Source organism: Gymnogyps californianus, chromosome 3 (assembly GCF_018139145.2).
Source record: "Gymnogyps californianus isolate 813 chromosome 3, ASM1813914v2, whole genome shotgun sequence".
Lineage (NCBI taxonomy): Eukaryota > Metazoa > Chordata > Aves > Accipitriformes > Cathartidae > Gymnogyps > Gymnogyps californianus.
The window spans coordinates 33,796,760-33,821,716 of NC_059473.1; the positions used below are offsets into that span (position 1 = coordinate 33,796,760).

The 24,957-nt window shown below is 34.8% G+C and overlaps 1 protein-coding gene across 1 annotated transcript in view; it reads right to left on the reverse strand.

Moving 5' to 3' along the window:
• DNAH8 (dynein axonemal heavy chain 8) overlaps nt 1–24,957 on the reverse strand; it is a 148,112-nt gene that overhangs the window by 12,205 nt on the left and 110,950 nt on the right. Inside the window, 11 exon segments of the mRNA XM_050893244.1 lie at nt 2,073–2,228; nt 4,627–4,779; nt 8,709–8,782; nt 9,885–10,087; nt 11,393–11,511; nt 14,154–14,275; nt 19,365–19,555; nt 19,655–19,907; nt 20,757–20,862; nt 21,322–21,504; nt 22,863–23,018. Coding sequence (XP_050749201.1) covers nt 2,073–2,228; nt 4,627–4,779; nt 8,709–8,782; nt 9,885–10,087; nt 11,393–11,511; nt 14,154–14,275; nt 19,365–19,555; nt 19,655–19,907; nt 20,757–20,862; nt 21,322–21,504; nt 22,863–23,018 — 1,716 coding nt within the window.

The window sequence follows — 24,957 nt, forward strand, 5'->3', positions numbered from 1 at the left end:
CAACATATAATTTTGTTTCATTATTAAAGTTCAATAATAATAGCGGAGTAAAGAATTGAACTGAAGAAGAAAGGTAGCCTAGGAAACTGCTATGTGCCTCATACACATCAGTAATAAAGTTTATTATTAAGTTACACCATGAGGGATAAATACTTATAGAAAAAGCAACAGAATCATTTTTTGCTACCTTTACTAATCAATGTACCAGTCATAGGTTTGAAATGTCTCATGTCTGTGTGAATGATCAGATTTTTATATTAAGTAATTAAAGAATTACCAAATCTCTGCATTTTCAGCACACTCAACAATTCTGAGTTCTACAGTTCTTCATTTTTTTCTACATATACTGTCTGCTAATGATAGTTTCAATTTTTCAAGCTCCTGTATTAATGCTCAGTTATCCAAAGGCTTCCAGGTTGCCACTTTTGTCTTATTGTTTCACTGTATTGTTTTAATATACATTTTTCAAAATTCACAAATTTATTATAAGGCTGCCACCACTACATTATTCAAATTTTATTGCATACATATTTGAAAATAAAATTATAACATTTGCAGTAATAGAAAAATAGTTGGCTATAAAAGTAAGAGAATATAATCTGCAGCCCAAACATTTTAAATGTCCAACACTATTAGATTTCTCACAACTTTGTTTTAGCTACCTCAGTTACATCGCTCAATGATTTTTTTCAGAACGTAGAACAAATTAATCCAAGAAGTTAAGAATTAAATTGCTGAATAGTGCTGACATTTATTAAATTAATAAACAGCGTAATAGTGACATTCTAAAATTAACTAGGAAGCGGTAACATATTTATTAGAGTTTAAATTACCAGGTCTACAATGACTGACAGTCTTTGACACCTAGTTAAGTAACATTTAGGTACCTTAGCTACAATATTTAAAAAGAACTAGAATTGAAAAAAACCCTTTTATTTTTTCAAAATCAAGTATTGTTTATAAGCAGATGAGACAGCATTAACCAATAATACCCTGCAGAAAGGTATAATGATTTTCTGCCAAATTCTCTGAATTACTTCTTAAGCTATAGTTATCATAGCGATCTTGTCACCAAAGAATATTAGGAATTGGTCAGTTTAAAGGCAGGGCAATGTATATATTGCTTGTTGATTGGCAATCCATAAATAAATTTTCTGAACAGATGAATAGCTATAATAGTTTTTAAAAGTACTGATGGTTGAATAAGCTTAGATATTCTAGTTCCACACAAACAGTATAATCCTGAGGCAGTACACAGAACAACTTTCTCACTGTTTATAAAAAGGTAGAAGGAGGAAAATAATGCAGAATACTGTATCTTAATAGGGACCTTCAACAAATTGTCCTTCTCTTACCATCTTTGCTACACTGAAAATACAAGCAGCTCAACAGAGCCTAAGGCTTAAATAGTGTTTTATAACTATTTTGAAATCTTTGATGAAAAGAAGGTGTATTCAGAGAGCTCAAATTGTTGGTATTTATTGTGATCTCAAAACTTATATATCTTTAAAGTACAAAGTATAGATATCATTGTGCTCACATTGGAATTAATGTAGAAAAGAGATTGACACAGATAAAATAAGATAAACACAATACGCTAAGTGATAGAATTTTATTTAATTTTAGCCATCTAGAAAGTAGACAGCTACTCTAAGCTAGGCATCTGGATTGCCTTTAAAAAAATCAATAGAAAGAGTAATATATCTCTAGAAAATTATTCACTCCTTTACAGAGAGACAGCTAAGACAGATAAGCTGATTTTCTTTTTCGGGGTGCTTATCTATTTCTGTTGACTACAGAGAGAGCTTTTTCCCTTACACCAAATGACTAACTGTTGGACAGCTAAAGTTACGTGAGAAAAAAACTCATTCTAGATGCCCATAGTATGAAAATTGTGTAAAATTTATAAAACAATTAAGAGAATAAGGAACCTTGAAATACAGATTATAGAAATTAAAGCTTCAGCCCTGCAACATCATGCTACAATAAATATCAGAATGTGTATTTTCAGAAACCTCTGTTAAAGTGATTCCATATATTATAAAACTATTTGCAAACCTTGTAAGAAATACCTGAACAGTAGAATGCAGGAAAGCTACAGTGTAAAGCAAAGGTTTCCACATAGGCATATTGCTAACATCTAACAGATCCTGATTAATTCCAGAAAATGTTCTTTTCAATCCAGCACGTATACCTTGGGGAGGTTCATTTGTGAACTTTATAGCAATCTGTCATGTGAAAAAGATAAAGGAATTGGATTTGTTTACTGAAACAAAAACAGCAACATACAAAAATGTCACCACTATTAGTTATAAATAAAATGTAAATAGCTGCAGCATTGTAGATACAAAGTTGATATGTCATTTTACTATAAACTGCATAAAAGGAGTACATACTAGATTAGGCCACAAAAAATTTTGAACATAGACCTTCAGTTTACATTGGTCAGAACCATCACTGACACTTGTCCATGGATCTAAGAATTTTCATCAACAACCTGGAAGCAGTTGCCATGCTTTTCAGAAGGCATCATATGGTTCTCTATCCCTAATTCAATGACTGAATGATAGAAGAGAACTATCCAGAGTAGATGACAAGAACTCTGTTGTATTTCTGGTCCCAGGACTTCACAGTAAATACAAAGAAATCTCACCTCTCCTCAGATCAGATCTTTGTGTTCACAGTGGCTACTCCGGACTCTGTGGCTATGTCTGCGGCAGTAAATTAGATTCACCTGAGAATGCTCCTGGGCACTCTGGTCAGCAGGCGTGGAATCTGCATTTGTGGTAGTAAACTGCCACAGCCCCTTAGAATACAGCCCCTTAGTTTCATGCAAACCGCCTAATGGGAATAGTTGCTACAAAATTTTAATTGTCAAACCATACCTACAAATTATTTGGAAGACTGCTAGTTAGCACAGGTTTTCACATCAGAAAATGTTGTAACTACTTACCCCTATGGACTATTACATTCTAGTGCTCAGTAATGTTCACGGGGCACACTTGAATCTAGTAGTTCAGACACAGACTGGCCTTACCAGAATCTCTGTTCCTTGAGACACTTTCAAATGCTGGAGGATCCCAAATAAAAACTAAGTATTTTTCTGCTCTGACAGCAAGTGCTTGTCTCGCTGGCTTGGGTAACATGGTAGCATGCATTGAAACGATAGTAAATGCCAGGCTGCCCATGGGCTGAATGCAAGCATGGCTCTGAACTGTTTCTGCTTCTGAGACACACTTAGTGGAAGACACTCATGAATATGTACTTCACCTGGCAGTTTTACTAACTCCATATTTGTGGTAAAGAACTTCAATTATTTCTAAGGAATGACTTTTCAACTTCAGTCTCACAAACTTATTTCTGGGCTGCAGAGCCCAGGCAAGCTGTCTCAGAGATGAGCTCCAGTCTTCTGCAAGGACCTATCTGTACATGAACACATTAGAGTGTTGGACTGAATGGGAACACTTGCTAACCAGTCTTTCCACATTTCAAAGGATATCCTGTTCAGTTTTTGATGAAGATTCTGTATAAAATTATCTCTTCTGAGAAGGAGCTGACCTTTGGTTTTTCAGTTATTCATTTTCTGGAATCCCTGAATATGTTAATATTTTAACAGGTAATGTGACATTATAGACTGGGAAATCATATGTGAAACATTTGAGATAAATGCAGTGAAGATTCATCTAGCAACCCTCTCAGTTCCCTGTTCTCACTTTTAGCAAACTGTATGTTTATCTACTTCACTATTCATAAACCCCTTGAAGATGCAGGATGATTTCATTTTCTGCTGAGAGAATACAAGAGAATGTAGGTCCATAGAGCTAGTTTTCTATACACAGTGTTTTTCCATGGTGACGTACATTTCTTACTGAAGGTTGTCTCCTAGATTCATTCGAGAAAGGAACCCTCCTCCCCCTTTACATCCTAGATATCAGGTATGGTATCTATTTGTATTTAGAGAGAATGAGAACCACTAAGGAGACTCCCACTGTTTTTAAGAGGAAAGGGGTCTATGAACACAGAAGTGTCAACACACAGCTACTACACTAGATATTAACTAGCATTATGACCCACTGTGAGAGTGCTAGGAACCATCACAAGTGACTTAAATGCACTTTGTAAGAGTTCAGGCAATTTTCCCAGTACTGATGAAAAATGTCTCCTTGAGATCTACAGAACAACCATTAATAGTTTATCCAAAGAAAAACAGGTTACTTCTTGGTAGGTGATGTTCTATGAGAAGTGCTGTCCATGTGTGTTCTGTCCCCTTTATCCTTTATTTCCGATAGGGAAATCTGGAAAAGTCTAAGAGCAGTTGTGGGCATTACTCTGTTCACAAGGCATCTGGTTGGGCAAAAAGGGATACAGGTAAAGCCTGATAGTTTTGATTCAAGTGTTTCTGTGTACAGAATTAGTGTGAACTCACACATACATAATGCATCTTCGAGAACTTCCAGTTACTGGTAAGTAACCTTCCTGTTTAAAGTGATATTTGCATTGTAAGGTAAGTTCATTTTTTCTTGGGTTTAGGGTTTTTTTCCCCCCTATTTATTTCATTTCCATTTACACACTTAATTTGAATAATTTTGATGGCATGAGGTACCTGAATTAAATATTTGAACAAACCTGTAGCAGCGTAATTGGGAACTTAGGATGTGGTTCAGTAGTTAACCAAACTCGAAATGTCTCATCCTGTATCTCAGCAGTAAGAAGTGTCTCCAGTAGTTCATCCATGAAATCCAGTCCAAGATGACAATTCTGAAGTAACACCCAGCCTCCCTAAATAAGAATATCTACTATTACCATATAAAATTTAGAACAAGTTATTCTTGATGCTAAAATCAACTGTCTATATTAGAATCAAATTTGGTCTTGCATGTAATTTTTTTTTTTTTGAGTTTTTTTACTTTCTGTCTGTTCCTGAATATGTATTATCATTTGATTGGATATGACATTGGCACAGTTAAAGCAAATAGGAAAAGTTAGTGCAAAAGTTATTTCCACATTCTATTGTTCACAGTGAAAATAATATAACCAGAGCCAATATTCTAAGTAAAGTATCAGTGCTACCTAGTGGCAAAAAGAAGTAATTCCTGTCCTCTCCCAGCAAAACACCAGTGATAAGCAATCCTGCCATCAGATCCAAAAGAATGTGAGTGGAAAAGTAACAGCTGAAATCTAAGCAATATATCTTTTTTAAAACTTATTTGTTAATAACATAATCTAAAGAAAGTGTAAAGAGATGGTAACAAGACTCTAAAACTTTTCAACTGCAATTAGTTTATCTGCAATAAATGCATTTGCATGAAATTCAACCTCCGCATATTAATTTTGATCTTATTCAACTCTCAAATTGCATGAAAGCTCTATTTTGATTATTATCTCCCTGCACTTCTGCTTATGAATTTAAATTCAATCAGCTTTTGTAGCATCACTGTAGGAGCCTGATGAATCAGAAGCCTGATATTAAAATGGGACATTATTTAATCAGTACTAAACAGTGATGTGTGGACTTCATTACAGCTTGTAATTTCATTTTGGCAATTTTGTTTTAGCTCATTTAAAAAGAAATAAATAACATTTGGTGACAAAATATAATTGAAATATTTATGGTGAACTGATGGATATTAAAAAAAAAATTAAATGAAGGAGGTTTTTTCCTTCTTTTATGGAGATCCACTTTTTTGAGGAAGATCTTTAATCAATTTGTCACATTTCCAAATGAATCAGGCTCAGTTTTTTAAAATGATCTACCTGTAACACAGCACAGCAGTTTTAATCATATTATATACTCTTGGCCACAGATAGGAAAAACACCCAGATATTTGTCCTCATATTCACTAATCATGTTTTGCTCTTTCAAATCTGATGTTCACATATCCCTCCCTCCATAAAATGTGTGCACCACCAAGGCATTTAGTTCAGAAATTGTTACTAGTAGCTCTACTGGAGTGCTGTTTTGAGTATCCTTGTGCTTTTAACTGAGGGCAAAAGAAAGGCAGGGATGCCGCAATTTTCACCATTCCAATGAACTGGAAGTTGATGATGAACATTGTAGAAATATGAACACAAAGAAGTATAAGAGATGTATGTGTGCATTTGCACATCATAAAAAATGCCATCTGCTATAAAGAGATTTCTTTTTTCTCTTTTTCTGAAGTGGTGTACATCTATGTTCCAGTACTGGTGTCACAACATTTGGTAGGACTTGAGAGGTTACTGGGTTACAATATAGAGAATTTCCATAACCAAGGCTGTTTTACCTAGAGAACCTTGGATTGTACAGTAATGTCTAGAAAGTGTGCAGTAAAGGCCATATGTAAGTATTATGTATGTCCATAACAGAAAAACACAAATGAAGCAGACTGTACTATGGTCAAATGAATAAATATCATCTGATGAGATTTTTTTTTTTTGCCTCAAATGAAGATATGTCACAGATAGCAGGCAATGATCTGGTTGAAGATGTCCCTGCTCATTGCAGGGGGGCTTGGACTAGATGACCTTTAAAGGTCCCTTCCAACCCAAATTATTCTCTGATTCTCTAATACAGCTGGAATTCCCTGAACTGATACTGCCTGACCTTTTCTTTTTTTCTGCATGAAAGACAGGAAGTCCTGGAAAGGCTCTGAAGCACTTCAGTCGATCAGATTAAGAGGACAGGACTTTGCAGAAGGCTAAACAAGCATTTCCTCATCTCATTATGATTAAACATTAGAGAATAAAGTGACAAAAGAACTGTTTAGTTCAGATGGAAATCTGAAATGATTTTGATCATGAATCTGCAACAGTCTCAAAAGTACATTTATTCTTGCAGAGTGTTCTGCATGGTGATCTCATTTTCACCATTTGTCCTTCCAGAACTCTAATGGGTGAGGACAGAGACCCAGGAAATCTAATGGATGTCATATATTCTGAGGAGTTAAGTTTTAAATCTCATAATGAATTCATCTTTAACTTTTTATCTAACTTTTGATGAATACCACTGTAGATATGAAAGCATATACTGGTTAACAAATAGGTAATATGGTACCAATCAAAACTTTTACTGAACACAAGTCAGTTCAGGTTTCTTTAGGTGAATATTACAAGCGGTGCTGTACTCCTGGTTTAGTAAGGACTAACTGTTGGTTATGGTCATGTGAAAAATATGTTTCATTTATCAATATAGTTCTTGCAGCCTTCTGCTTTCTATTAGTGGAGATATTCTAGGCCTTCAGAATACTGGTATGACTAATTCCCAATATTTTGAGTTTACAGGCAACTATGGCTGTATGTCTTCATTTGCAACACTGTCCACAACTCTTCAAAGTGTCCAGCTGACCAGACTGTGCTACCTTTACACTGTAACTTTTATATTGTATTTGAGGTTTCAATTACCATCTTTCTGTAGCTGCTACTTAGACTTCTCATGTTCTTACTGTTTGAGAATATCATCTGCCATAACAAAATACACTACAATATTTAAGAGAAAAATTCTTAAATATTGTTTGGAAAGTCATAGACATCCTTGGGACTCAAAGCCAAAAGGATTGGCAATTAAAGAAACAAAGAACCAAAAACAATTGCTGGTGAGCAAGAGGCCCTCTCACTAGCACAGATGTGAGGAAAATGTGAGGCAGTATTAGGAGCCAGCATATCCTTCTGTATCTACAGCTTTAAGCTATGTGTGCACTCACCATTTTATCTAGTAGAAACTATGCAACATCTAGGTAGCTCTCACAGGGGAGGGGAAAAAAAAAAAAGAAAAAAAGAAAGAAGAAAAAAAAAAAGAATTCCAGTAAAGAGGTGGGATCTGCAAGTCCTGCAGGATAGAACTAGGACACGATGTCCTTTTACCCTTGGTTAACAGCGTAGTGATAAGAAGGAAATGTGCTACCTTTGAAAAGCTGCTCAATACCACTGCTGCCGGAAGTATTGACTTGGACTCCACTGGCACATGCATATCCCACAGTGGAATGTTTTTAAGCTCAGGCACTCAAGGAGACTTGTTCACCCTGAGATATGCCTGATAGTAAGGTAAAAGTGCAAAATACTCAAGATTGCATGCAAAAGAGGTGTAAAAGAATACTAAAACAGACAATCAACTTATATTGCAGTGTTTTTTTCCCCACTGTCGTGGTTTAACCCCAGCCAGCAACTAAGCACCACGCAGCCGCTTCCTCCTCCCCCCTTCCAGTGGAGTGGGGAGGAGGAAAAAGAAGTAAAACTCGTGGGTTGAGATAAGAACAGTTTAATAACTAAAGTAAAATAAAATACACTACTAAATAATAATAACAATAATAATAATATAATTGTAATTAAAAGGAAGATAACAAAAAGAGAGAGAAATAACACCCAAGAAAAGACAAGTGATGCACAATGCAATTGCTCACCACCCGCTGACCGATGCCTGACCAGTGATTCGCCCCTCCCGGCCAACTCCCCCCTGTTTATATACTGGGCATGACGTTCCATGGTATGGAATACCCCTTTGGCTAGTTCAGGTCAGCTGCCCCGGCTATGCTCCCTCCCAGCTTCTTGCACACCTGCTTGCTGGCAGAGCATGGGAAACTGAAAAGTCCTTGGCTTAAGATAAGCGCTACTTAGCAACAATTAAAACATCAGCGTGTTATCAACATTATTCTCACACTAAATCCAAAACACAGCACTGTACCAGCTACTAAGAAGAGAGTTAACTCTGTCCCAGCTGAAACCAGGACACCCACCTGTTGCATTGACAGCTGTATGAATTTGCGTGCATGAACTTCTTGTCCTTGACCCATAGAGATGGTCCTACATTCTACAACATATTCGACAATATATGATTAATGAACTTACATTCTTGAGAAAAAGTAAGAATTCCAATTCAGTCCAAAAAAACAGTGCTATAAGCACAATTAAGTACATTTTTATAAAAAATATATACTTATGAAAGTAGAATCCCTTCACTATCATATTATGCTACTATGTATAAATTTTTTAAACATTGAAACTTTGTAAAATAACATTAAAATATACATCCATAATATTTACAGTGTTTGTAGAAGTGAAAGACTGTGACTAATGTTATTATTGTCAATGGGAATTTGTGCCAAATTTTAATGAAGTAAGCCACAGCGTTTGAAATATGAACCCAGATTTCTCTTTAAGTGTAGATAATGAAGCCACAATGAGTGTAGTAAATGAGCACAATGCATAATTGTAAAATTGCATTTGGAACATATTGATGTGACTAATATCATAAAATTGTTTAGGTTGAAAAAGACCTTTAAGATCATCAAGTCCAACTGTTAACCTAGCACTGCCAAGTCCACCACTAAGCTATGTCCCTAAGTGCCACATCTACACATCTTTTAAATACCTCCAGGGATGGCGACTCAACCACTTCCCTGGGCAGCCTGTGAATATATGTATCTACTTCCAACTCAGTTTGTATGTACAATTTTTCAAAATTTCCATATAATGTAGACATAAAGTCCAGAATATACAAATGCAGGTCCTGTGGGTATTTTTTGTTACAAAGTAATCTTGTAAGCAGATTGCTGATTTTTATGTTACCTGCAGTTAAGAGTTAAAACAAGAAAACAGTATTGTCACCATGCCAGAATTAAAAAAAAAAAGTAAATATTGTCTTACAGATAGCGATTAAAAAAATATCATCACTGGAAAGGATGATAATTTTTAAAAAAAGAACTTAAAACATTACTGTCCAACTGCACACAGAATGATTCTCAGCATACCATCTTTTATTTAAAATATTATTTTATCTCTAAGATGATGGTTCAGGAACAAACAACAGTGCAACAGAATTTAAGAAATACTTTTCAGAAGAAAAATCTCTGAAATTACTTATATTACCCTTCTGTATCTTAACACATGACGATGAATAATTACTTTCATACCCAATTTAAGCTTCCTAGCCAAGGAATCAATCTGAATAGTTGGGTCAGATCCCATAGACAAGAAACAGATGAGAGGTGTTCGTGTGTCACTTTCCTCCCAAGTTTTTTCTAAATTCAAAATGACTGGTTCTGTATATTTCTCATCCAAGGAATTTGCAATATATTTCCTGGCTTGGGAAAGCGTTCGGTCTGGACACCAAGACCTAGAAATTAAAATGTATACCAAGACACAAATTCACTGCCTCTTCCTGTTGCAAAGACCAGGCTTAAATTAGAAATTTTATTTTGCATATTTCATAATATGCATATATATATATATTTACACACACACATCCATATGTATGTTTGTAGGTTTGTCTTTACAGATATAATAATAGACAGAGCTGGTAGTCTTCCCTCTACTTATGACTGTTCAATACTTTTCAGTTGCTTACAATTTTGCCTTAAGTAAACTATTTGCACTGGAATTTTCTGTTCTGGGTACCTTTATCAGGTTGGGACATTCTTCATTTTAAACAGAGCTTTTGTATCTGAGAACACAAGCAGGGAGAAGTAAGATGGTTTTTGCCCTTTAGTAAAATCCTGCAGATGTTTCATTGGGTCTGTTAGTCTTTTAGGGTACAGACTCAACTCTTTTGCACTGGATTGTATTTGTGTTGGGGATGAGTCTTTATTTTTCCCATGAAAAAAAACCCAAACAAATAACTACTTTTGGATAAAAGATATGACTTTGCAAAACTTCAATTTATAGGCTTATTATTTAAAGGCTTAGGACTTAGTTGCTCGCCTCCCCCTGCAGGGTGTATAGCAAATAACAATATAGTACTTCCATCAGATTCTGGCCTTTTTTACTGCACAGGTTGAATCTGCTTCAAAGACAAATCATGGTCTAGTAATTAATGTTGTTTTTTTGTTGTGTCTCTGATATATTTGTTGCAGCACCTGGAAAGTATACAATGAACATAAGAAGATATGATCTCATGCATAAGGCAGCTGAATGCTGCTTTGGGGAAATCCATTCTATCCCAAGCCCTGCCACAGAGATCTTAGCTGATGCAATAAAATCAGGTATAGCATACTTTTCACATGGGGCTTTTGAATACCTGTTCTGCATTTTCGCAAATATCTTTAAATAAGTAATTAAAAAAATATATTTAAAATAGTTCATTTTAAAAGAAATGAAAAAAAATCATTTTGAAAGCTATCTGAATGATTCTACTTTTTCAGTGGCTTTTTGGAGAAGGCTGCAATGTCGTTCCCAGTTTCCATTTGTCATGACATAAAAGCAAAGCTATAAAAAATATTTTCTAGAAATAACTTTTTAAACTCTTCAGAGGATAGCTCCAAAGTGAGTGAATTAAATCATATTTCATGTGACTGAATTAAATCATATTTCATGTCACCCAGAAACTAATTAAAATTATGCTATTATCATAATAGCATACCAACAGACTGAGACATATGATGCAACCAAGTATGTTATTTCCCAAATTTCTGAAGATGCTCACCTGATGAGTAAAAGCTTGCGAAAGGTATCAAGTGAATCATTATATCCATCAGGTATAATTTCTTCCTCGGGATCATCTTTATCAAACCAACTTTTCCATCCCTTTTCATTACGGGCTATCTAAATTTATTACATTAACGCACATATAAATATATTTCAGCTGTAGTAAAATCCCCTTGTAAATGTATATTGTAATGAGAGTCTGTTATTATATTAGGATATATTACAAGTAACATTAAGAGTCTATAGCGTTTAAGACATACGCCATGTGAATTGCTATTAAGATACTACAAATAGAAATTTTAGTATTAAGATGCAGGCTCTTAAGCTAATCAGTTATCCAGGGATTCCCCTCCCGAACACATGCAGCTACCTAAGAAAAATCAATAGTTAGCAGAAGGATTCTATACTATAAGAGGAACATACTGTGATTAATTTATTCCTTCTGATCACAAAGTACTAAGAGGAACAGAAAAATCTCTCCCAGTACAGTCCAGCCAGCCAAAGAATCACAAATTAAAAATAACGGACTCTAGTAAGCTTTTGACTTGAGAAAGAATAAATCAGACCACAAATACGATCATTATTTAGGCACCTCTTAGAACCCATGACCTAATAGGACAAGGGACAGAACATAGTGAAAATTGCTATGTAGTTGAGCCTTTAATGCAGTGACTGAGAAGAGTCAGCTACCACAATATTCTCAGATCACTGGAAAGAGAACAAGGAACACACTGATACCCTCTGTTCTGAAATATAGTTCCATATGCCTCTTATAAACCAAGGAGCTTTGTCCAGTTGAGTGACTTGGTTTCAAACAGAAGTAGTTTCAGAACAACCTACACCAAGAATGGACTGGGAGAGGAGTGAGAAATGAACATACAGGGATCTCTTCCAACCACATATTTCCTATAATGAAACTCATTCAGAGAGATTCATAAACACCAAATGTCCCTTTCTGAACTATAATCCAAGTCTGAGGAAAAAAATTACTTTATAAGCAAACAGCTCGATTCTACATTAACTGACATCAACCTGAGTACATGCTAGGGGAGTATTCAGAGGAGGTATCTTCTCAAAGCTAGGCCACAGCCAGAGATAGGTTACTGAGCTAAAGGGACTTTAGTTGATTCAGTAAAATCATTAAGCTTTCATTACATATTTCTTTGTACCATCTCTCACTCAAGCACAGCTGGAAGAAGTAACAGTGTGAAAAGGAACAGGGTCATCTCAATGTTTAAAGAGGAATATGTCTTTATTAAATTAAGTTAGGCATCTGAGACTGGAGGACTTAATTTTTAGAGGAGGGAAAAAATGTGTAACTGGCAAGAAAAAAAGAAAAACACAGGCACCCTCTTGAGAACTGGGCATACCATTTTCAAGCTTTTTTTTTCTTCTTACTTTAAATAATTTTCTGTTTTTATCTAAATGAATAATGATACAGTTGTATTTAATATGATGAGCCAAATAGAACAGCATATCTAATGGATGCAAATAAGTATGAAAAAGATGTTATTTCCATATTTGCATTTTTATTGATATCCTAGTTGGCACCCTCCCAGATTCCATCTCTATCTATGCCACATATATGGCAATTTTAAGTTAGTGCTAAAAGATTAGTTAAAAAAGAGGCCTTTGGGGGTAACATAGTTGCCTAAGTATTTTGGAGTCTAAAATTTTGTTCGCACAAATTCTAGAAAAGTTCTATAACAGAACCATTACAATCTACAAATTAAAAGGAAAATACATAATTCATAACCCCATGGCTAAATTTAAATAATGTTAGCAAGTGTGCAGTGGCATGCATTTTGGGTTCTGGCACCCTAACAACCCAGAGTGAAGACCTAACTGGAATTCCTCCAACTTTCTCCTAACTCAATATCCTGTTTTGTTACCTCCAGAAACCAAAACCTGGAGGAAATGGGCTGGTATTTATCCAGATCTTGCCTTGATACAGAGTTGGGAAACAGCCAGGACCACTTCCAGGTACACCATTTAGATAAAATCTCTGCTACCCTTCAGGGCACTAAATGCCATCACAAAATGGACTTGGCTGACCAATGCTGTAACAGCAAGAAGTAGTTAGTGTCCTGGCTATCAGCCTGATTAACAAGGAGTGCTTAGGAGGTACAGAAAGAGAAATGCTTAGGGAGTGTTTTAACTACACTAAAAAAAGATAAATTTACCAAACTAAAGAAAATAACTGGTAAACATGTCACAAGCTTATGTCCATATAAGTTCATGTATGTCTCAATAAAATAAATAGTATTTTTATAGCTAGCTCATCATATCTGAATAACGTGTTAACCTTGGAATGGAAATAAGTATTTAAAAACAAGCAGCAAACAATTTACTTGTAAAATCTATCAGACTCAAGACATAAAACATTGTTACTTAAAACCTGACACTCATAGATTAACTTTCTGAGCCTTTTTGATACCTCTACTTTTATATCCTTTCTCCTTATTTCTGTCTCTCTTTCACTGACTTCCTTTTTTACTAGTTCTTTGCTCCTGTTCTCTTCTCTTTCTACCTCAATGACTATAATACAAAATACAATAAAGCAGATTAAAAAAATGTACAGCAAATAAATATACCCTCATTCATGCTACCTAACTGTTCATTTCTGTGCCTTTATTCTGTATTCTCTCTGGCCTTGTTCTTAACTACATCTCTTGTGCATTCCAAATGTAAAATATGGGAGCACAATTACAATCAGGAATCTGGTTATTAACATCAAAAAGATAATTAGTAGATATCACCTGATTCAAAATTTCTGCAAACTGTGGAAGTTTGCTCAATTCCACTAGGTTTAGCCACATCATGTCAAGAATCCAGCGGAATGGTTTGGGTGGGCAAGCCTGTAGATCCAATGCTGCACCTCCTGTAGATAAAAACATTCTGATGAAATACACATGACATTCCAGGGGTCAAGATATATTTGATATTTCTTTTTAAATTATGTTTTCTGGCCTATGTAATTTTCACTGGGGTACTAATGGCACTCTGGTGTACTTAGCATTTATTTCATAAGGTCATAGGATAATTTAGTCTGGAAGGGATCTCAGGAGGTCTTTAGTCCAACCTGTTCAAAGTAGGGTCAGCTATGAGATAAAATCAGGTCTTTATTCTGTCTGGTCTTGAAAACCTCCAAGGATGGAGGCTGTACAACCTTTCTAGACAATGTGTTCTAATGTTTGTCTGTCCTCATAATGAAAAAAATTCCCCTTACATCCACTCTGAACCTCTCTTTTTCAGTTTATTTCTGTCGTCTCTCATCTTACTACTGTGCACTACTGTGAACAGCCAGGCTTTGTCTTCTTAATAGCCTTCTCATAGGTGTTGGAAGGCTACTATTGGGTCTGCCCTCAGCCTTCTGTTCGCCAAGCTGAACAAACCCAGTCCTCTCAGCCTCTCATCTTAGATCATGTGCTCCATATAGTTTGTTGTTATAAGTTTATACAGTGATACTGATTATATTTGAAGTATGGGAAATTCTTTAATAATCTCTTTTCATCTGTGGTGATAATACAGTAAAGATCATTTTGTATTTATCTGAAAGACAAAAATATTCCTCTGAAGACCTTCCTTTATACAGTCTATATTTTATCCCACTATTCCTAAAAAGAAAAGATATTGAAAAGAAAGTCTTGTTTTCTTAACTGCAAACTTCTACCTCTTCTCAAATGAAATGCATAGTTATAATATCTAAAGAATGTTACACATGTTAGCGAAGTAATCTCCTGGGATCATTGGAAAAAAACCCAAACACAACAAGAGAAGAAACAAACTCTGGACTGATGGAATCAATCAATCCTAGACCAGCCTAACAAGCACAAATAATTTTAAATAGCATAAATAAGGCCAGATAGCGAGTAGATAATACATGCGTTTAACATCCTTTGATAATGCAATTGAAGATGAAATACAAAGGAACACCTCTGGGATAAGACTGCAATCCAATTTTAAACAGACTAAATTTTAACTTTTTATCATAATTAACTTTTTATCATCATTTTCTTCTTGTTGTAGTTGCCTCTTCCCCAGTCCTCCACAAATTAATTAATGACACTTCTTGGGAAAACTAGAGGATGTTGTTCCAGTGGTCTCCAGAACGAAGATCATTTATTCACTTAGGTCACTGGTATAATGAATTTCACCAACTTGTTAAAAAACCACCTTGGAATAATAACTATTATTTTTAAGCACTTATATGTATGTGAGCATGTATGTGTGTGTATACATAGTCTATATATATGAGCTGTAACTATTTTAATACTTTCAAATTATACGTACATGCTTACTAAAAACTACTTACATAAATATATATGTAGTTCCTTTTCAATTAGTATATTAATACTTTTACAAACTGTGTCTAATTATTCCATAGAATATCAAGAGGTTTTAACGCAGATCTTTTTTCTTATTCTGCACCCACCTCATCCTGAAATTCTCCATGAATGGGATGTAGAGAAAATGAATCATGAAAGCAAGAAGGAAAAGAACAGAAGACAAACTTATCATTGGAGTGAAAAGAAGACTAGAATATTAATTTCTTAAATAAAGCACAAATTTTGTTATTTAAGAAATTATAGGGAAGACATTATATATAGTATTTATGATGCAGCTAAAGAACTAAGACTTACTTTAAAGCTCTGACACATTATAGGAAAGAGTTTATGGTGCTGCAAATGCTATAATGCAACAAATTCTTTCCGATTTTCCTGAAGTCTCTTCTGCTTACATTATAGATTTTACAGGGAAAGATTTGATTCTTTGAGATGTTTTCCTGCAGACTTCCAGGATGCAAGAATTTTATTTATATTATCAGTGATGATTTTCAGGAAACAGCAGCTCTGCTTCTTTTAAAAGAATAAACACATGATTCAGAAAGACTAAATATTTTCCTAGCTACCTGAATATCCTTGAGTACAAACACAAGAATCACCTTGCTGAATCTGGACATTAGTATGCCAATGGGAACAATCAACATCAGAAGAAAGTAAAAGGTTCAATGAGTGGGCAGTAAACAGATCTTAGGGAAGGTTTTGCTTTTGGGGAAATTTTTAAACCTTAATTTTTTGAGGCAGACTTATTCAATGAAGAATGAGAATTACAAAAGTGTAAACAATGTGTTTCTCATTGTAATACTTGATATTCTTGCTATTAATATACAAACTGAATCTTTTGATAAATCCTGCTAAGTTCTTATGGTTAGTCATTTGTTATGTTAATGAGTTAAATATGCAATGCCTGAAAAAGTCTTTCCTTTTATTAGTTTTCATTTTGCCATTCATAGGCACATGTGAAAAGTTCCAGCATCTAGAAAAATTTGTGCAATGCTTTCCTCCACATACTGGATACAGTTAGATATAATCAAGAAACAGAATTAGATACGATTAATATATGATTTGAATGTTTTCATGAACTACTGAAGGGCCGATTAAAGGGCAAACTCTTGTTCAAGAATGTGAAGTTCCTATGTACAAATTATTTCTGTCATGCAAAAATGTAAAGCTACTTCATTTGCTTTTATTACGAACTTTTCCTACTGTTGTGCTTTTTCTCCTTTCCTTTACCCCAGGGATGACAAGCTTCAGCAACCTCACAGAAAGAAAGGGCTGCTTCATGAAATCTGAGGTGCAAATACTGATTTTCCTGTATTTCCTGTAACTACCTGTTAAAGTTTCCTTAAAGCATCCTCTTATGTCTTTGGCATTAGGATATATAGTTTGAAATAACTGCCTGGGATCCATGCATGGATCTCAGAACTTCCTCTTAGTCTCTGCAAACTGAAATAATGGAAATCAAAGAGAGGATAAGAAAAAGTGTTTACACAGATCTGTAAAACATTATTAGCATTTTTGTTACAAAATGATACCCTGTTCCACAATCACATCTTTCACAAATTTAATACAATAGGCCAACAGGAATATTTTTGCAAATTATTGAATTCTGTGAGAGAATCACAATCACTTTAGCCAAAAAGACTTTTCTTAATTTTAAGACATAATCATTAATTGTCCACAAAATAGCATACTTGGCAATATTTCTGGCTTTTATTTAAGTCAACAAAGACAAAGATGTTTTGCAATTCCTCTGTAACTTGCTTTCTAACATTTATGGAGCTTCTTAGTAAAATGTATTTTCTGCTAGAGAAGATCATATTCCGCACTTGCGCCAGTCCCTCACTTTCTACTGGTAAAGGACACAGCCTACCTAAGTGTCAAGATACCTACAAAATCGTCAATGAACTCCTTAGATTTTCTCCTATCTTTTGGATTTTGTTTCTTTCTAGAGTTTTAATAAAAATTCTATGCCACCATCGTGGGAGGCTATTTTCCTATAATTTGGGGATCTGCTTTCTCTGTTTTGCTGATGTAAGGTTACCTTCAAGCTATAGCATTAAAATATTCAGGAAGGGCCTAGTGTTTGGCTTTAATGGAATACAGTAAATAGAATGAAATTCAATTTATGTACTTTAGCAGAAGGAAAGATTTAGAGTTGATAATCTCCTGAGAGTAGCTGAATAATGAGTTCTAGAGACTTTTTCATTTCAAATAGCAATGCTTATTTCACTGAGACATCACCTGATAATATGGCTGATGATAAGCCATGAAAGCTTTCCTGGAAAAGAAATGGAAAGAAGAGGAAGAGAGATTTATTTTTCAAATAAATCCTTTCTTCAGCTGCCCAGTGATATTTGGTAACATGGCATTCACTTTGCACCAAGAACTGCTCATCCAAGGAGGACAATTGAACAATTCATTCATTGCAGAAGATACCTAAGAGTCCAGGACAATCTGGCTAGGCATCTGCCCACTTCCCAATCTTATTTAATATCATGTGAATACTTATAGAAAATCTATTTTTACTTTGGTGTCATTTTATACACCAGAAGAATTTCTCACTATCAAATCAACTGTGGTAAAGCTAGGCAGGAAAATGCAATCATATGTTCTAGACGAAAATTGCTAAAAGTACTCCTATATTTTATTACAGATTCGCATCAGTTAGAAAGAGGTAAGTGACCACTTTCTGCTTCAGATGCCCAAGGTGTATTTTCCTCTGGCAAAACAAGAATCCATGAGCTGAGAAGCCAAGAAATATGGTTCCTTGTCTAATGCTTTACTAAAGCAGACAGCTCATTCTGAAAGCATTTCCAAGCATGCCCTGCCTGACATCAGTGGTAAATTGGTAGCTGGATACCATTCTCAAAGGATAAAACCGTTACGACAAACTGGAAAGCAAAACAGAAAGTGAATTTAATCTTGTTTTCTATCCATTTTATTAATTAAAGGCAGATAATGATCTTCAAATCTAGGTTCACTACTTCGACATTAGACCTTTGCAAGATTCATTTGAACACTAAAATTCAAACAGGTTTTATATGGACCTCCACATAAGCAATCCTGATCACATTTTTCAGCAGAGGCACAAATTCACAGAGTACAGAGGAGGCAGACCTGGCCAATTGGGCCACAGAAACACATTATGTTCTCTAAAAGTCAGTGTTAGCTGGTTGGCAAAAGTCAGAGAAAGCTCAAGCTGAAACTGATAGAAGACTGTAGCACCTCCTGGACTTTATATGGAGCTGTTTTGGCAACTTAGAAGATAGCTTTATTCAGCACCATCAAAGCAAAGAAGCAAAGGAGCAAGAAGTCACCTAATTTATAAACATAAGGATACAAATATAATACAAAAATATACAATTATTAAACCAATCAATGGAGAGAAGCAGAACTATCATCTTGATCTCAGGATAGAACACAGCCTGGGTAAATGGCGGAGGTAGAACTGAGATGGGGAACTGCATCTAACTTCACTGGACCACAGCAGGGATAAAGATAGAGGCAGCTCCCACAGAACTATTGGCAGAAACCACACAGCCAAAAAAAATCATACTTTGAAATGGTATAAAAGTTTAAAAAGTTGAAATTAGCTCTACATATAACACAATTTTTTAAACTTACCTCTAATGAGCACATGGAACTCTCTGTTTTTCACATGTCCTCTCTCAAGATCAATTTTTAATGTCATGAGGAGGGTAAAGAGGAATTTGTGGTTTTCATGCAAGCCTCTAACAGAATATGAGTATATTTCAAAGGTAAGATACTCAATAATATTTGACATTCTTTTCTGAGGTAAAGGAGACTTCTTAGATCTGAATCATGAAAACAAAGCACAAAGAAAGCATGTTAATAACAGTAAATACATTGGAAAAACAAACATCTGAATAGTAGAAAAATCTGTGTCTTCCTACTTGGCCACGGATTGATCAAATAACTTCAAGAATTGAGCCAGTGAAGTTTGATACATATTATTGACCATGCTCATTTCTGTAATAAGAAAATAAAGAATGCTTCCACGTGTAGCAGCAGGTCGATATTCCTCCTGAGCAGTGTTAATCTTCACTTCAGTTTCTGCTGCCACAGACAACTTTTCAGCTACTTCAGCAGCTGTTTGCTTAGTTGTTTGCAGAACACCAATCAAGGATTCATCATCTACTAGTGAACCTAAAAAAATCAAATATTGGATGCTTAGGACATTTTCGTAACAATTTTTTCACTTCATATATGTAAAAATCAAAAAGCCAAATTACAGGAATTATTTATAACAAATGGGAATGATTTACTGAATTGCAAAAAGCTTTTAAAATGGAGACCAAACAGGATATGTAATACTAAAAATTATTTTTATATTCAACATGCTAAACAAATGCATTCAACCTACATCAACATGAATGTATCTGTACCAACAGCTTCGCAGCATGTACTAGAGAAGTCAGCTTTCTTATGCACATAACATACATATTCATACACAGTACTTCAATTACTTTAAAGTCTGTTGATTGGTACACTCAAAGTCAAAAAGGCTTAGGGTCCTAAAGGCAATGGTCACACAACAGTATTCATGCATCTCAAGTACGTACTGACCAATTTGCTGGAAGTTACGACCTTCTTTTTCCACCAAAAAGATAGTAATTGATCATGGACAGGCTCATAATATACTGCAAAAGACTTTCAACACCATTTAAGCTAGCCCATTTTACTTTACATTTTCAATGGGTTAAGGATTTGCCCATGATCAGACACCTTATCTCATTTGAGGGGCAGAAAGCTCTCAAGAAATTGATTTGTTTCACAAAACTTGTTTAGGTGTTAAAAATATTTAGTGTCTAGGGTTGTATATAGTGGCATGCTATAGTACAAATCCCTCATACTCCAGTAAATCACCATACTTCAAATTTCTACCATTGGATGTTCTCTTATTGTATCTTGGATGGATAAATCAATTTCTGTACGGAAGGTTCTAATGTGAATCAGCTTAATCTGCCTAATCTGCTTAATCCTTTGATACAGAACCTCTGGTTGCACTCAGTTTGTACAGAAGATTGTCTTCCAGTTCTTTGATCTTCCTCTTATTAAAAGTTACATCTTCCATGAGTTTAATTCGTTCTGCCTCTAGTTCCTATAATTAAAAAATAAGAAAATGGCATGACACTTTATGAACTGTGAGTCATACTTAAAACTCAATTGCTGATTTTTCAAGTTCATGAAATGTGATTGAAGATATAGGTGAAGAGTTGGATCCAGCCATGAAATGTGCATTTTACTTTTTCAGATATCTAAAACCATGTTTTTATAACATCCTTTTTTTTTTTTTAAGCAGTGTTTATTCAATATCTTATGAAGTATCAATGCCAAATGCTTGTGCTTAATTGTTTGTGTCATACTGACAGTCGTATGTAGAAGATCCTCTAGGTGTATTTTTGTAATTTGGAAATTTCTATACTTAATCTGAATAAAATTTTAGAAAATGGCTGATGTCTTTTTTCCATTTGAACATTTCTTTTTCCCTACATACTAAAAACAGTTAAATAAAAAAAAAATTAAGCATCACTATGGTTTGTGTGTACTGTTAGGTTACCTGTTTTTCAGTAAGAATTACTCTTCTCAGTAACTGATTCTCAAGTCCTTTCATTGTAACAGTAAAATCAATTATTGATGTTTTTGCATTAATTTCAGGTGTGAAAACAGGATTGGGTAGCTTTGTAGTAATGTACAGTCTAAATGAACTCATAACATCTACTTCCTTATCACCAACTTTCACCTGTGGAGTAAGTCAGAATAGTATTAAGCAGAGGAAAATGAGCTTTATTCGACTCAAAATAATATTGACCAGAAAAAAAATTACATTATTTGAAATGCCAACAAAGAGAGGAAGTTTATTTCACAATTCAAATTTGTCACAAAACTTAACAATCGATGACCAAAGGTAGCAGTTAGGGTACATTAGAAAAGTAGTATTCCTCTCCAGGTAAATATAGGAATTACTTCCACTGTGGGTTCTAATTAATAGCTTCATAACCATTTGGTTTAGGTTTTGTCCTTTTAATCACACCTCAAATGAAGATGATAGAAACTACTGACCTTTGGAGAAATCATTCTTCTCTTGTGTTCAGTGAAAAAAAGAAATTATTTGATCCAACAATGGAACATAAATTATTGGAAATTAACTCTATATTTATTAAGACTAAGCAGATCTTAAAGAATCTTTCTAAAGGAACTATAAATTTATTCAGAGTTTTCCACAGAAATTTTTACAGAAGTTAAGATATTCCAAATCAGCAGCCTAACTTGAAAGCTGCATGTGCACAAGGAAATCTGATCACTGTGTATGACTCTCCAAGGCCACTACAAATACCTGGCTTAAGAAGGAGTAGGACCAAACCACTCCCTTAAGCATATTGTTTGCTCTGACATTCAACGTAAAACTACTCCACAAAAATAGCAATAATTTTATTTTCATTATCATCAACAATCTGGTCTACCATGTCTTTCATATCCCAGCCAGTTAATTAAGATTATTTGAGAAAAATACATACGGAAATATACAGCATGTGCAGTCATTTTATTTCAGGATGTTTGAAGGGGGGTTGTTTTTAAAATTTGGGAGTGATTTCTTTATCTAATGAAGGTCAGAAAGACTCATGATTTTTCAAGGTTGGGAATATACTTAATATTATTAATAAAACTTAGTGCTTTTTGGCTTGTTCCATCAGAAAACAGCTCTATTCCAGACTAAAGATTCTGCAGGTGCTACAATCAGTGCTCCGCACTAGGAAGAGAGAGATCTTTTCAATTCTATTAATTCTGTTAAAGGGTGTAAAATGAAATTGCTTGAAAATCAATAGAAAGTATTGTAAGCATTCAATAGGATAAATATAACTGGTTCAAGTTTGGAATCTTCAGTAGTAACTTCAGCAGTTAAACTCAAATTTTAGACTCATGAACTTACTACTCAGCTGAGGCTCTGTCTCTTATATTTTATTAGTTCAGTTTGATTCTTCACACTAGCCTACTGAATACAAAGTTTACCTGATTCAGCAGAGGTTTGGAATAAAAGGGTAAAATATCATTCATCATAAATCTAACTACTTATTCCAGGTCTTTTGTTTGATGACTAACCTTAAAAGAAGTTCCAGATTTCATGAAATTCTTTTCTAATATATTATCAAGGACCGGATCCAACTCCTCATCTATATCTTCAATCACGAGTGATCGTCCCAGTGAAAGACTGTCTTCAAGGTGTGTACGGAAATACTTGTCATTCAAAGTTGTTACCTCAAAAAGCAAATTATAAATTGATACAGGGACAAAAACATTTCTTCAAAGTCTTACATGAAAACCACAGATCTAACTATGAAAATATTTTTCATTGTTTTTGTTAGTTGCATTTTAAAGAAAGTAATAAATGTTAACCATGCAGCAATTTATGCAGAAATACTTCCTGTGTATACAATGTAAAGTACTATAGAAAGGTGAACTAAAAGATTGGCTATAATGGAATCCACAAAACTTAATTATGAGAGTAATAATGTACCAAATAAAACTGGTACAGCTTATTGGGAATTAAAGATGTTGTTACATATATTTTTGAAATCAGAGACACCTAACTTTTAATCTTCTATTCTATGTCCTGAGGACTAGATTTTCTAATTTTAGCTTTGAAGTGTTGAGAAATTATTTCTGGAAACCTGAATTCAGTCTAATAAATGAATTGCTGTTACAATATTATGAACTCAGATCTTTGAAATATCATGAAATGGGATTCATAATTATGAAATCATTAAAAAACATGAATAAATAAATAAAAGACTGATTTTGTATTGCTTCCTAGATTTTGACTTTCAGAAAGTTCTCATATTATTTTCAAGATTTTCTCTGCAGGTATGAAATAGGGACATTCTACTGGAATGTCCTGGTGGACAACAAATTGAGCATGAGCCAGCAATCTGCCTTTGCAGCAAAGGCCAACAGCATTGTGGGCTGCATTAGGAAAAACATTACCAGCAGGTTGAGGAAGACGATCCTTCCCCTCTGCTCAGTACTGGAGACACATATCTGGAGTCCTCTGTCTAGTTTTGGGCTCCGCAGTGTAAGAGAGACACTGAAGTGAGTCCAACAAAGGACCACTAAGATTATTAAGGGATTGGAGCACTTGACATATGAGGAAAGCTGAGAGAGCTGGGATTATTTAGCCTCAAGAAGGCTCACAAGGGTGTTTACCTATATATATAAATAGCTGGTGGGTGAGAATGAAGAACAGGGAGAGAGACTCCTCTTAGTGGCACAGAGTAACAGGACAAGATGCAATGGGCACAAATAGAAATTCAGGTAATTCCATTTAAACATAAGAAAAAAACCCCAACTTTATTGTGAGGGTGGTTGAACACTAAAACAGGTTGCCCAGAGAGGTGGTGAAGTCTCCATCCTTGGAGGTATTCAAAGCCCAACTGGACACAGTCCTGGGCAACCTGCTTTAGTAGATCCTGCTCTGAGCAGGGAGGCTGGACTAGATGATCTTCAGAGATCCTCTCCAACCTCAACTTTTCTGTGGTTCTGACAGTTTGTTTTATTAATAAGAAAATGATAAGCAAGAACTTCACATTCACTTTACTCCAAGACCTAAAATCTTCAAAATCTAGAGATCCTAAAACCCTGAAAATTTATTGAGATTCAGGAGGACATATGAGATTTTGCAACATTCAGGCTAAGGGTTTTAAAATGCAGATTCCTTTTCCCATGCTACTTCATTTGTGAAAAATTCATCTGTGCTGCAAACTACAGGTGACATGTAAACATCTTTGTATTATATTTCATGAGCAGACATTTAACCCTATTCGCTTAAGCTATAAAAGAGCTATTAAAATTGCAGTAACATTAGGATAGACAAATTTGTCTTGGGTTTGGTTTCAACTGGTTGTCCTCAATTTACTTTTGTAGCAATAACTTCATGTATGAATTCCATCTCGGGTTCTAAATTCTGGACTGCATCAGTTTAAGTACTTTGCCTACATTTTCAAAGCTGTAAGTTATCCTGCCTTTGTCTGTAATCTTACTAATAGTTGCCCAATTCACTCTCATTTAATAATTTCATATTATACTCTTCTGCTATACTTTTCACCACTTTGCCCTCTGTATAGGGAACATACTCACCAGTTTTGAACACAAGGCTATGTCCTTCTTTTTCATACTTCTTACTAGATTTCATACCAGTATT